This window comes from Castor canadensis, chromosome 7 (assembly GCF_047511655.1).
Source record: "Castor canadensis chromosome 7, mCasCan1.hap1v2, whole genome shotgun sequence".
NCBI lineage: Eukaryota > Metazoa > Chordata > Mammalia > Rodentia > Castoridae > Castor > Castor canadensis.
The window spans coordinates 70,990,778-71,004,329 of record NC_133392.1 but is presented as its reverse complement, the minus strand read 5'-3'; the positions used below and the strand labels follow the sequence as shown (position 1 = coordinate 71,004,329).

The 13,552-nt window shown below is 36.4% G+C and overlaps 1 protein-coding gene across 10 annotated transcripts in view; it reads right to left on the bottom strand.

Moving 5' to 3' along the window:
• Positions 1-13,552, bottom strand: part of Nrg3 (neuregulin 3) — a 1,113,314-nt gene that overhangs the window by 656,479 nt on the left and 443,283 nt on the right. For all 10 annotated transcript variants that reach the window (XM_074079308.1, XM_074079313.1, XM_074079309.1 and 7 more), the window contains exon 2: positions 4,649-4,778. In XM_074079308.1, the coding sequence (XP_073935409.1) occupies positions 4,649-4,778 (130 nt within the window). The remainder of the gene's footprint in view (positions 1-4,648; positions 4,779-13,552) is intronic.

The following is a 13,552-nucleotide window of genomic DNA, read 5'->3' as shown; positions in this document are numbered from 1 at the left end:
TTTTGCCCAATTCAGTGTTACGCCTGGTTCTATCTGATATCTTCCAGATATGAATTGTTTGCCATATTTTTGGACAGTTTTCTCATGCTATCTTCTAATTTTGTTTCTGGGATCAAATAGATCAAAAAATCATTGCAGCATCAATGTTGTGTTTACTTTTTCTTTCCATTACTTCTTTTTGCTCACAAGGTCCTTTCAATTGAAACATAAAAATAAGGCCATTTTATTTATTATTCTTCTTAAGCTTTATTTATTTATTTGTTATATTTAAGTTTTGACTTCGTTGAGAACAATGTTTGTATACAGAGAGAAAAATATATACTTTGGATCTAATTCACCATTTATTGGACAACCAATTAATTATTTGTCCTCTGATTTATGAATCCATTCTTGTTTTACACTAATACCGAGATATAATACAATCTGTTTCCACTAATTAACATGTTGATAATCTGTGGTTTGTAATATATTTTCATTCAGGAGAATCAATTTCCCTTTCTTTCTTCCCTTCCTTCCTTGGTTTTTGCTTTCTTCCCTTCTTTTCTTTCCTTCCTTCCTTTCTTTGACATGTATTTTTTTAGGATTTAGTATTCCTTTTAATTTTTCAGCAATTTGACTTGTGCTTTATAATTATTAATACTATAAGTGCTCTTTGAAAATGCATAAAACAATGAGAAAATAACAGGGAAGAAAACACAATTCCTTCTCCCACCTTTTCCTGAAATTCACACCATTTTTTTCTGAGCAAGTATTTTCAGGATTTCCATAGTGAGCAGTTTGGAAGCTTCATTACTAATTCCTCCTTGACAATAGAGTATGGTCTCTTTTGTCACTATGAAATATAATAGATGCAGCTTATTACAGGATCAAAACTTATTTTAAAAAAATCACAAAATTTCATCTTAATTGCCCTCAGATTTTGATTTACAGTATCTCATGACATGTAAAAAATAAGCTAACGAACCAGACACTTGTAAAAACTTTTATACTGCAGTTCTAATACACCAAATGATGTCTTATTTTACTGAAAACATTATCCAGTAACTAATATGCCATAACAGTGCCCCTGGTAGCATGGTAATCACCTTCAAGTACTTTCGCTTTCTTTTTTTTATTTTCTAACGATGAAGTATTTTACTTCTCCAAGCACATCACAAAGTGTAGTGCCACTTAATTCTTAAATACATTTCTGTATGTATTTATTCAACACTATCTTAGTGATTAGAGGTGGTCAATAAACACCTGCTGAATGGAAGAAGAATGAATGAAACATAGTACTTAAATAGAGTGCTATACAAAATGGCACATTATTAATAACTACGTTGGAGTTTTTAGAAGTGGTTGATGGAGGAACAAATGTAGGCTTTTTATTCACAGCAAAGCCAGGGAAATGAGTAGTGGGCACATGTGATGTGTGATTTATTCATACATGCCAGTGGGAGATTTATAGGCATATATTAACCTACTTGAGTTCCAATTCTGTCTTAGGCTGGTCTTTTGTCATGATTAGCTATGTTGTCATCCTATGTTAAATAACAGGTTGTCTGAACTGAAATATGCAAGAAATATGAAGACAGAAGTCAAAAATTATTATATACGTACATAGTTCCAGTTAAGCCATAGCTATATCTCTGCTTGTGTGTGTTACAAAAATTAGACATGTAGATACATTTGCACAAAAACAAAGGATTTCTTTTCTGAATCTGAGATCTATTTTTAGTGAACTAAAGTATATCTCAAAAAATTCCTATGTTGAAGTATTAATTTCCATAATCTCAGAATGTGACCATACTTGGAAAAAAGATCTTTACTGAGATAATTAAATTTTGTGTTTGTGAGTTCCTTTTTATTTGTTTTGCCACACTGGAGATTGAACCCAGGGTCTTGCACATGCTAAGCAAGTGTCCTACCACACAGCTATGTTCCTAACTGAAATTAAGTTGATACGAGGTCATGGGGTGAGGTGTAATTCAATATGGCTGCTGTCCAGATAAGAGGAGATTTCATCACAAACATCAACAGAGGAAACACAGCAAAAATATACTGGGAGAAGACACTGTCTGAAGGCAAAGCAGAGAGGCCTCAGGAGAAACCAAACCCACTGACACCTTGATCTTAGACTTCTAATCACCAGAACTGTAAAAAATAAGTTTCTGTTATTAGGCTACAAAGTCTGTCATACTTGATTATAGCAACATTAGAAAATTAAAACACTCTAGACATATTCTAGGAATAGAATAGTGAACCACAGAGATGGAGAAGGGGCTGTAGAAACAGGAATAAATTAAGAGTGACTTTTAGGGTTAGGAAAGTTTCTGAGGAAGAAGAGGAAAGGAAGTGGAGGCCTCAGTAGAAGAAAGGTGAATTGACATGATCAACATATGATGTATATGTATCTGGAAATACCACAGTGAACCCCACTAATTTGAACAATTAATATATGTCAAAAAGAAGCAAAAGAGAAAATTAATATAAGGTTGTTTGTTTAAAAAGAATGAAAATTATTTCATTCTTTCTGTCTACTTAATTTTGGAAAAGATGAATTATATTGACATGCAGTAGTTCTGATCCAATCCTTCTTTGTGGTAAAATGCCATGAAAGCAAGTGGCTGCATTAGCTCTTAGACACTTCTCATTTATTCCTTTTGCAATGGTAGAAATCCAGCCTTCATTGATTGCCCATTGCTGTACTCCATTTTGTGTTGCTGTAACAAAATACTGGAGGCTCATGATTCTGGTGGCTGAAGAATCCAAACAGCACAGTGCTAGTATCCTGGTGAGTGCCCCCACCTTATGACAGAGTAACACAAAGGGAACTGGTTTCATGCACAAGCGGCACATATTCACATATGTGAATGGAAGCAAAAGATAGGGGGAAACCAGGCCTTTGCTTTATGAATCAACTTGCTCTTAAGGGAAATAATCCTCTCTTACTAAACCTGACCCACTCTTTTGAGACAGCATGAATTCATTCATGGCAGTGGAAACTCCACGACCTAATTACCTTCCAGTAGGTCCTACTTCTTAAAGTTTCTACTACCTCAACATCAACACATTAGGGACCATGATTCTAAAGCATGAGCTTCTATGGCACAAACCATATCCGTATCACAATTCCCATTTCCATCCGATGACCCTACTGTATTGACTAAGGTAACATACCATATGGTTGAGCATTTAAAGACCTTGGACACACATCATCAGGCTTTGAAAGGTTGTTCATTCATTTTTCCTTGAGGCATTAAAGTCACTTGTGTGTTTCCTACCAGTGTCCTTAGGGACATAATATATATAGCAAGAGAAGTGTATGGAAAGGAATACTCTCTACCCACCCTCATCTCAGCTTCAACCCAGCTTTGCAAAGGGTAGGAATGAGGTGAAAATTTTGTGACTGTGATCTTGGTATTGCCAAGATCACATAAAAATCTTATGTCCCAAGATCACATTCTATTTGCCCTGACACAGGACATATGGTATTTTTACAGAGAACTACTACTATGATTTATCAGTTCTTCTGAACCCATATTTCCCTGTACTGGCCACACATCCTCCCCATGTACTGAAACTAACTCTTGAGCCAGGTTGGATTTGCTGTCATGCTCCAAATCCGTAACTGTAAGATATATTTCTTTGCATCATCTTAATAAAATAACATGGGAATAAAGTTCTATAATAGCAATAGAGAGAAAAAAAGTCCTAATTTTCCATGCTTCATGATTCAGAATAATTAATTTAATAACTGTGTCATATGAGAAGAGTAAATAAAGAGAAGGAAAGGGGTGTGGGTTTATATGATCACTGAAGCATGTACAATTGCAAGGAAAAACAAATTACCAGGGTAGTGCTGGAAATAAAAGCTCAGTGGGAAATATTTTTTGAATGCTAATTTGCTTCTTCTATTGAGGCTTAAAGCTGCAGTGTCTAAGAGTACACTGTTTATCTTTACTTACTTTTTTATTTTTAGCTGTTATATAACCTGATGTCTCTGAAAACCAATTAAACACCTTCCTGATCTATTAGGCATTTTCCTTAAGTAGCTGTCTACTTAGACTCTAAGAGGACTATGCTTTCATTTATGACAGCTTGCTCGAGAGTGTTTCATCATCAGAGATATTTCCAAAAAAGTATGAAATTAATATAGGATAGGAGAATCAAAATAAACGCTATTCTCTCTGGGCACAGTTATAGTCTCTGGGGTTTGGTTCAGATTAAATACTGCAACTCTATACCTAACATGAACAGTTTGTTTCTCTTGTTATTACCATCCTTAGATTTGCAAGAAAGAATTATTTCTGAGTAGCACAATTCAAGCCTAAGTCCCAAGCCATAAATATAGGCTTCTAAAGTGAATAAGTAATTATGTCCATTAAACCAGCAGATATCAAAGTAAATCTTCTTTGACTTGTTCAGGTAAAACATAAACCTTATCTACTCTATTTCCCTTGTTTATTTGTCAAATGCTAATGAGACATCAGCCTTGTTTCTTATCAGTCTTGTTCCTTGCTATAGTAAGACTCTCAATTCTACCATTAAAACAGCAGGACTCTATGTACCCCAGACACTGCATATTTCCAAGACTTGCTACCACCCTCCATATCTGGTCCTCACTGAGGGCCTGCCCTTTGCAGCATTGGCTGTGGTGACTTACCGACAGTGCTTATGGGATCCTGTCAGGGTTTCTATAACAAAGCACTCTCCATCATTGAGACAGTATGCAAGGTCCTTGTCACGGCAGGGCTTGAAGTGCTCCGACCGCTCAGTGGAATATGTTGTCGTATCTGTCAAGAAGAGCAAGTGAAATCTGTCAGCATGAATTCCAGCACCAACCACTCCTGTCCTTGGCCTGACTGTGTGTATCCAGGACTGTGCATGGGCTGTGACCATGGACTCAAGACAGACAGGACTGACTCTCCATGGCACTGACCAACACAGCTGGTTTTACCCTTTCCATTCACCTATTTTATAATCAACATTCCAGACAAAGTTCTGCATCCTAGGATTAAACCAACCCCAGATGGAAAGTATTTGGAAAAAATAAACTGAATTTGTACTAAACATGTGCAAGCTTTTTGTCATGTTACTATCCCCTAAACAATAGAGTATGACATCCAGTCACACACTATTTACATTATTAGATATTATAGCACTCTAGATATGATTTAAAGCATATGGGAAGATGTACATAAGATATGCAAATGTTACACCATGTTATATTAAAGGACTTAAGCATCCAGGTGGTTGCCAATTCAGCAGGTGTCCTAGAGCCAGTCTTCTGAGGAGAAGGAGGGAAAACTATTTCCTCACTAGATTTTAAAATTGGAGTCACTCTTTCAGTAACCTATCTGAGAGCATATTAACAGTAAAATTTGAATCATCCTGAGTCAGACAACCCAATTCACTTTAATTCATTTAAGTTTTAACAAACATGTCATATGGATTGAATCAATATATCCTTCGCCTTATTTTCACCAAATGTCATTAAATATCTGATCAATGCATATTGTGACTGTTCTATGAAGACTCATGTCAGTTTTAGGGATTTTCTAGGTCCTGCTATGATTGGCTGATATCAAAATCAATTATTCTTTTGCTTTCTCTTTTTGTTATGTAATTAAAATGCAAATGTTCCAAATTCTGAAGCAGATATTCACATGCGAAGAATGTTTCTTGTAAATATTTAACAGGACTAAATTATTGTCATTTTGTAGCATTTTCTTAAATGTGTACTTTTAAATCATAATTACTTACATTTTTAATTAAGCTACACCTTGATATCTGCTTCCCAAATATAAAACTAACCATAAACATGCACTATCTTCAGAATACAGACTATTACTACATACAGACATTTTTCTAGTTACAGAGTTCTGAGTAACTAAAATATTAACACCAATGCCACTGTAACAGTTAAGAAAAAATGTATTTTGAAAGTAAAGGATGAATAAATTATTCAGCATTTAAGCTCTTTTAGTTTCCTTTTCAGACATCTAGATTAGTAATAAAGTTCAACCGCATGGCATACTAATCCAGCATGCTAACTGGAGTTCATAATAAACTTCCCTCCTGCTCATCAGCCACACTGATGGGAGAGTGATCATCCTAAAAGGAAGCCACTCATGTCTCCCCATGTCTAAATGGCCTTAGGGGCCTCTGCCATGGGAAAATCCTCAAAACCCTTAGGAGACCTAAGAGAGATATGGACCTTCTGTAATTTTGCCTATCTGGTCTCCTTATCTTACCCTCTAAATACACAATTTCTGTTGATTATTTTTCCCCCAATGCTCTTTTCTGTTAGGCCACCCTTCTCCATTCTTTTCTTGCTGGAAGACACTCATAGATCCTTTACAGAGTAGACGATCTTCCCCAGTGCCTCTTTTTACTCACATTATGCATTCAGCACTGTTATAGCTCATTTGTGTTTATCTGTCTTGTTAGTCTGTGAGTTTCTTCAGTGCAGGAGTTGCGGCCTAATCAGAATTGGTCCTCAGTAAAAATACCATCAATAAATCACATTTCTAACATCACCTGCCACTTAAATGCTATGAATGGAAGATAAGCTCATGAAAGATCTCATTAGAATCTTACCAATAATTAACGTATCTCTTAAAACAAAAAAAATACAATTTCACCTTCATGGTACCATTTGGACAAGTTTTAGCATTAATGTATATTTCAAAAACCGTGCCTTCAGATTCACCTTGATGCTCACTCACATTCTCATATACTGTGGGCACTGAATAACAATGACTTTTGGTCATTGGGAATTTCTTTTTCCATTTCAAAGTTATCTGCCTGTTAATACTTTGCCACAAAATAAAGGCTCTGCAACACATTTCCCATTTTCCAGGAGATCTTCTGTATAGTGAAGATCTGTTATTCAAGGCAGAATGTGATAAGCAGCTACACAGAATCAATATCTTTCTATGGGAAATATTTAACATCCAAGAGCTCCGAGCAAAAAATTCAATATGAAACACTGCAGTTGACTGCTACCCTTACTGCTGAAGTATATTAACTCATGATCAGTTACTTAACTTTTCCTTTAGCTTCTTATTATCCATTTATTGATATTCACTGATCATTCCTCTATGAACAGCTTTTCATTAACATAACCTACAGCTTAAAAAGTGAGAACCTTATTTTATAATCAGTGATTTTAACAAGCTACAAACTCCAAATGCAATACAATAGCAAAATGAATTATAATCAATTAATTTCCATCTGACAATGGCTGTCTCCTCTGGTTCCCCTCCCCCCTATCCTACAAGTACTTTCCCATCATGGTATCATCTATCAGCACAACACAGAGGATCAGAAATCAGAGTAAATGGCTCTGGAAAAGTCCTGAATGGGAGAGCTCAGAGTGACCAGACTTAATATGTACTCAGAATTTCTATTTCCATAGTTTACAGAATCCACAAATAAAATTAAAATCTGCATGTCTAGCTCTCAAAATGCCTTGACTGGTTTAAAATAAAACATCATTGGTATTATTATTTTATATAACTTAGCATAATAATCAATGATAGAATGATCCTCTTGTAAGAAGATAAAGTAGAATTATGAATAGTTTGGAATCCCAGCCTTTACCTAAACATTCTGCTAGATACTATCCATATAGTAACACTCACCTAAAATCACAGAGGTTTTGGACAAGATAAGATACATTTATCATGTGATAGAAGTTTGCTCTTGAGAATCATCATGCCTAAGATGTCAATAGAAGGATAAAACATGGAATCACCAGACTGCTATACTAAAACTAAGACCAGTTACCTATACTTTTGTTAAATAAATAATAAGCACATTATATCTAGTCAGGATTTCTAATACTTATAATCAAATAAAGCCTAACAAAGAGACAGTGATAATTTTGGATGATACCTTTCAATATTTATATATCTGCTTATAAGAGTATATACATATCTATCTATCTATCATCTGTCTGTCTATCATCTATCTCTATTTACACATATGTTTAACTTGTAACATAAAATATATTACAAAATATATTAATAGGATATAAAGTGAGATAAAAATCAAATATAAATTGTAATTGTTTATAATATTTCTGTGCCCTAAGGTAACACAGCATGCTATTGTATATCCAGGTGAATATTTTATTCTGGAAGGGAAACATGGGACATTTTTAAGAATGAGATAATAGATAATAGCTAACTCCAAACTGTTATACTTATGGCTCTAAACAACCTCGGGTATCTTAACAATCAGATATAGAATTCTCTCCTATAAATGTGTCCAACACTTTTGGAACCCATTTATATTTTTAAAAATTATATCATGAGCCAGACGCTGGTGGCTCATGCCTATAATCCTAGCTACTGAAGAGGCAGAGATCAGGAGGATCGCAGTTTGAAGCCAGCCCAGGCAAAAAGTTCACAAGACCCTATCTCGAAAAAACCTAACACAAAAAATTGGGCTGGTGGAATGGCATAAGGTGAAGGCCCTGAGTTCAAGCCCCAGTACCGCCAAAAAAAAAAAAATTGTATCTCTTCAGTAGGAAAAGGGGACCAGGAACTAGAGAAAAGGTTAGATTAAAAAGAATTAACCTAGAAGGTAACACACACGCACAGGAAATCAATGTGAGTCAATGCCCTGTATAGCTATCCTTATCTCAACCAGCAAAAACCCTTGTTCCTTCCTATTATTGCTTATACTCTCTCTACAACAAAATTAGAAATAAGGGCAAAATAGTTTCTGCTGGGTATTGAGGGGGTGGGGGGGAGAGGGAGGGTGCGGAGTGGGTGGTAAGGGAGGGGGTGGGGGCAGGGGAGAGAAATGACCCAAGCCTTGTATGCACATATGAATAATAAAATTTTTTTTAAAATAAATAAATAAATAAATAAATTCAAGTAGCACAGAAAAACAAAATCTGTTATGACTTCAAAATTATTGAGGGAGTTTTTCATGAATTTGAAAGAGGTGAAACACCTACTATAAACAAGATGTCGAGCAGGCACTGGGCGAACTTCACATACAAAAAGACTTGGACCTTGTTTTGCTTTTCTGAAAGTTTTTTTATAGTCTAATAAAAGATAAACTATAAGTTACTTGAGTATGGGGTCTTTAGAATTATATGATAGAAAAATAAGCAAATAATCCATGTTGTGACCTGGGAGGTGGCTATGGTGATGTGTACATATGCAAAGAGTCACAGCACCATACTCTTAAAATTATAAATTTTCTCTTACATTCAGGTATAATTGATATGGCTCAACTTAAAGAAAAAGAGGCATTAATTCAAGATTAGAGGAAGAAAGAGTTAATGACAAAGTCATAACTCATTAGTACTTTGTCTAATTGGATAGCTAGTTGCCATGATTTACTATAGATTTGCTTGATATTAAAGTCTTGACTTTAAACAGTAAAAAAAAAAAAAGAAAGTCCAATTAAGCTGGCTATATAGTATATAGTACAATTTTGTCATATGCTTAATGAAATGTACCATTTTAGAAATGTAATTTGGCAAGTTTGTTATAAAGCCATTAATTGTCTACAAAAATTATTTGGATGAAGGTCCAGATAAGTCAATATTCCCATGAATTCCCATTTGTCATTCAAGGCTCTTCTTTACGGTCCACTGCTAGAGACAGCCTCTTTAGTAGACATCACTCTTTCCACCTGCATCAGTTTAAGAGTATAGCTTATGACTAGACATGAGTTGCTGGGGAGCACAGCAGGCTACTTACATCTCTGATGCATGGTCTCATGGGTGGCTGAATACAAAAATGCACACAATAGAAGTTTTCACAATGATAATCTTTTTTATACTTGAACATTTTTTAAATGTATTGAAAAGTATGCGTATGTATGTTGCCATGAAAAATAAATTCAAGTTAAAAAAATCTTGAAAATTATAAATGTTTAAAGATTAGGACATGAGAAGCAAAGCACTTCAAATGAAATTTGTGCAAAGCACATAGAATTTTATAAAAAGAGAAAGAAATCAACTCCACAGCATGGAGAGCAAGGGAGAAGAAAGTCAAACAAAGATTAGGAAATGTTCTTAAGAGGGAAACAGGAAGGGTAAAGGAGAGGTAAAGGATTAAGATGAGCAAAGGAGGCACTAAGGGAGAGCCTTCCATGGACCAAGACAATAGGTCAATTGCTCAGGTCAAGGAAGTAGGCTGCTGGCAGGAGGAAAAGTGAGGGTCCCACAGGCTGGGGCCATAGGGGCTGTGCAATTATTCAGAATATTCATCTGGTGATTGTCATCTGTAGTTTAATGTATCTCCTTATTTTTATGAGTATTGGTCTCTTTCCCCAAGGAGGTCAGGGTGAGTGGTTTGTTTTTAACTTTTGTATTCTTTCCACACCATGTAGCATACATAATAAGCAATCAGTACAGTAATTAACTGCACAGTGGGAGGTGGTGGTGGTTAATTCATTAAAAGCAAAATGGGAAGAAAATGTATGGCTGGAAGACAGAAATCCCTGTAGATTTTTGCAATAAAAGTTAATTTATTAATGAATAAGACCATGGCTAGTTTTTCCCTTAAGTACTTAGTTGAACCTGAATATTGCTTATGGAGGGTTTCTATGTCGCCTGCGCAGTGCTGAACACTGTGGGAACCCGTATTTTGTTGCTGGAACAGGAGTGTTAAATTGGCTATTACAGATAATAATTGTAGCAGACAGTCAAAGAAAGCGAGAGCTTAATTCAGACTATAGTTACCTCCTAAAGCCTCCCAAAGGTTTGCCACTGGAGCTAGGTCTTGAGTATGTGTGATTTAATTGGCTCACGAAGAGGAATTCTGGATGGGAAGAGCAAAGTCATATAAGGAAGAAATGTAATAGACCCTAGATAAATTCTCCACACTCTTGGCTTGTGAATGTCAGATTCCTTACGGAGTTTTTTCCTCTCACTAAGTTCATGACAGGACAACTCTCAAAGAGAAACTAAGAATATGGAGATGCAATCTAGAAGCTTTTAGGATTTGCAAAATACCTGTGCAGGCCAGAAGCCATTTAAATATGGCCATCATCTTCAGAAATCTCTTCTGTGGCAACAGTGTAAATGAAACCCAGTCCATATATTAAAATTCTCTGTTAAATCTTCCACTTATCAGGCACCCAGAGAGGAGCACTGGCACGAAACTGACTTGTAAAATATTTAATGGTAAGGAAAATTGAAGTAAGAATGTGTGGTGTTTGAAAGGAAAACAAGCCATTTCCCAGCTGGCAAGGGGCAAAGATATCTTTCTCCCCATTGCCAGAAATAACACAGGTATTCACTTTTGCTGACATGGGAGAAATGGGAGCACTGGACAAGGAATTTAAGTGTGACTGAATCACAGTCACGGGGCTGCTGTGAGAACGGACATGTCTGGATGTATCCGGAAACATCAACTGTAAGCAGGAAATGTAGAAAGCCCCCTTGCTAAATTTGCATGACATATCTGCCACCTTCTAGCTGGAAATACTGTGTGCCTTTGTGGGGGAAGGTGTGGTACTGGGGATTGAAATCATGGTATGATACTGCTTTTATAAACTGTGTTCCAGTGGCTGGGTGTGGTGATGCATGTCTGGAATTATAACTCTTGGGAGGCTGAGATGGAAGGACTTCTGAGACCCTGTCTCAAAAAACAAAAAGACATCTCTGTTCCAGTTTAAACAAGCCTGCATGGGACATAGTTCTTTCAAAGGAAATATGTTTATTTTAGAATTGCAGGATTTACCTTAAAGGTGAATCTTTTCTTTTACCTGTGCACAAACACATATGTATAATCTTTCCATCATAGTGGTGGTGGCAGTTACTGTCACTGGACTCTTAGCTTGTGCTCAATTCTGTGCTCTATGTTTCATAAACGCTATCTCTTTGCTCCCCAATCATTTTACAGATGGCCCATTCTATGTTACCAGCTGACTCTAAATCCAGTTGGGGATTAATTTTTATTTTCTCATCTTGCTAGAATTTGCAAAGCATCTGACACTCTTAGCAACTCCTGCCTTTGTGAAAAATATTCTGTCATCGGCTTCCATGTTACCACACAGTCTTGATTTTTCTCTTGTTCTTTTGATTTTGCCACCTCAATCTCATCTAATCTATATTTAAATGATGGATTACAAAAGGATTGATCTTCAAATAACTCCTAATGATGCTAAACATTTCCCATTAGCTGTCTCTTAAGCTTTAATATAACACAATTAATTTGTGCTATTATGCACAAACCCTATTTGAGAAATGGAGAAACCGAGTCTTAAGAGAATTTGTGTCCTTGACCTAGGGCCTCACAGCTGTAATCTGGTCATTTCTGAACTCAAAGCAATGCAGCTTGACTTGTTTGCTCTACTGCTTCCCATGAGCTACACTTTTATTTATTTTATTTCTTTTGCTTTTACTTTTTTCCTTGGTGATTGCTACTCCCAGTGTGGTCCTCACACCAGAAATATCAGGATCATCTGTGAGGATCATATTAGGAATGGAAAAACACAGGTCCCATCCCAGTCCAAATGCTTCAGAAACCCTGAGTGGATCCTGGATGCTGCTTCCTGAAGCTCTCTGGGAAATTCTCCTGCACTCTGAGAACCATCTGCCCTGGGTGACTCTACTTATCATCAACATGCCAATAACTGAAATGAGCACCTCTAGCCCACAAGTTTCTTAGAATTCCAGCCATTTACCTCTCCTCAAAGTTACCTCAAAATTAACTTGCCCTTCCTCAAGATTCCCATTCTCCACTAATGCAACACCATGGATTGCACTGTGCAGGCCAGAAACCTAGTAGCTATCCTTCCCTTGATTTTTCCATGTAACCATCAGATACTGTTGCTTCTACCTCCTAAATATCTTTAAAACAGCCCACTTCTTTCCCTCTCCTCTCACCTGGATTTCCCTTCCAGGACTGCCTAGATGCATGCATACCATCCTAACATGAATTATGCATTTTAAAATCAGTTTGTATAATATGCACAGAAAACACATTAGGTTTGGACATTTGCTTTTGGGAAATCAGTTAGTGGCTTATCCTCACTCTTATGATAAAGACCCAAATCCCACATCCTTTTTTGTCTCTCTGTCCTTCTTTCTTACAGCCATTTGGCTGCTTCCAATTTCCAGTACACAGGCCACAAATGGCCACATGCTCCATGTCCGCTATGGCCTTTGCCCATGCTGATGTTTGCAAGAGGCCATTTTGTACCCCACATGCTCTTTCTTTCACCTACAGATGTCATGCAGAGTATGTGTGACAAGATGAAGAAAACTTCAGCAAAAAATAATTTCCATTAGATATTTTGGTCTTTGCAATACTCTTGGTTCTATTGACTAGGGGAGTCTTCCTTCTCCGGTGTCTTTCTTCCATTTCAGCTATTCCTTTTGCTTTTCCTTCTTTTAAGCAAAGATATTTAGCAGCTACTCTTGTCTTGAGACACAGATAGCACACAGGTCTGGAGGCATATCCTTAGAGCTATTTAGCAGTCTAACAATGAGCCCCACCCTAGGGAATATTTTGTTTTGCTATGAGAAATAATAGTTTTAACTATTTTTAATCTGTTTGTCCCCTAGACCATGAAATTCTGGAAGACACAA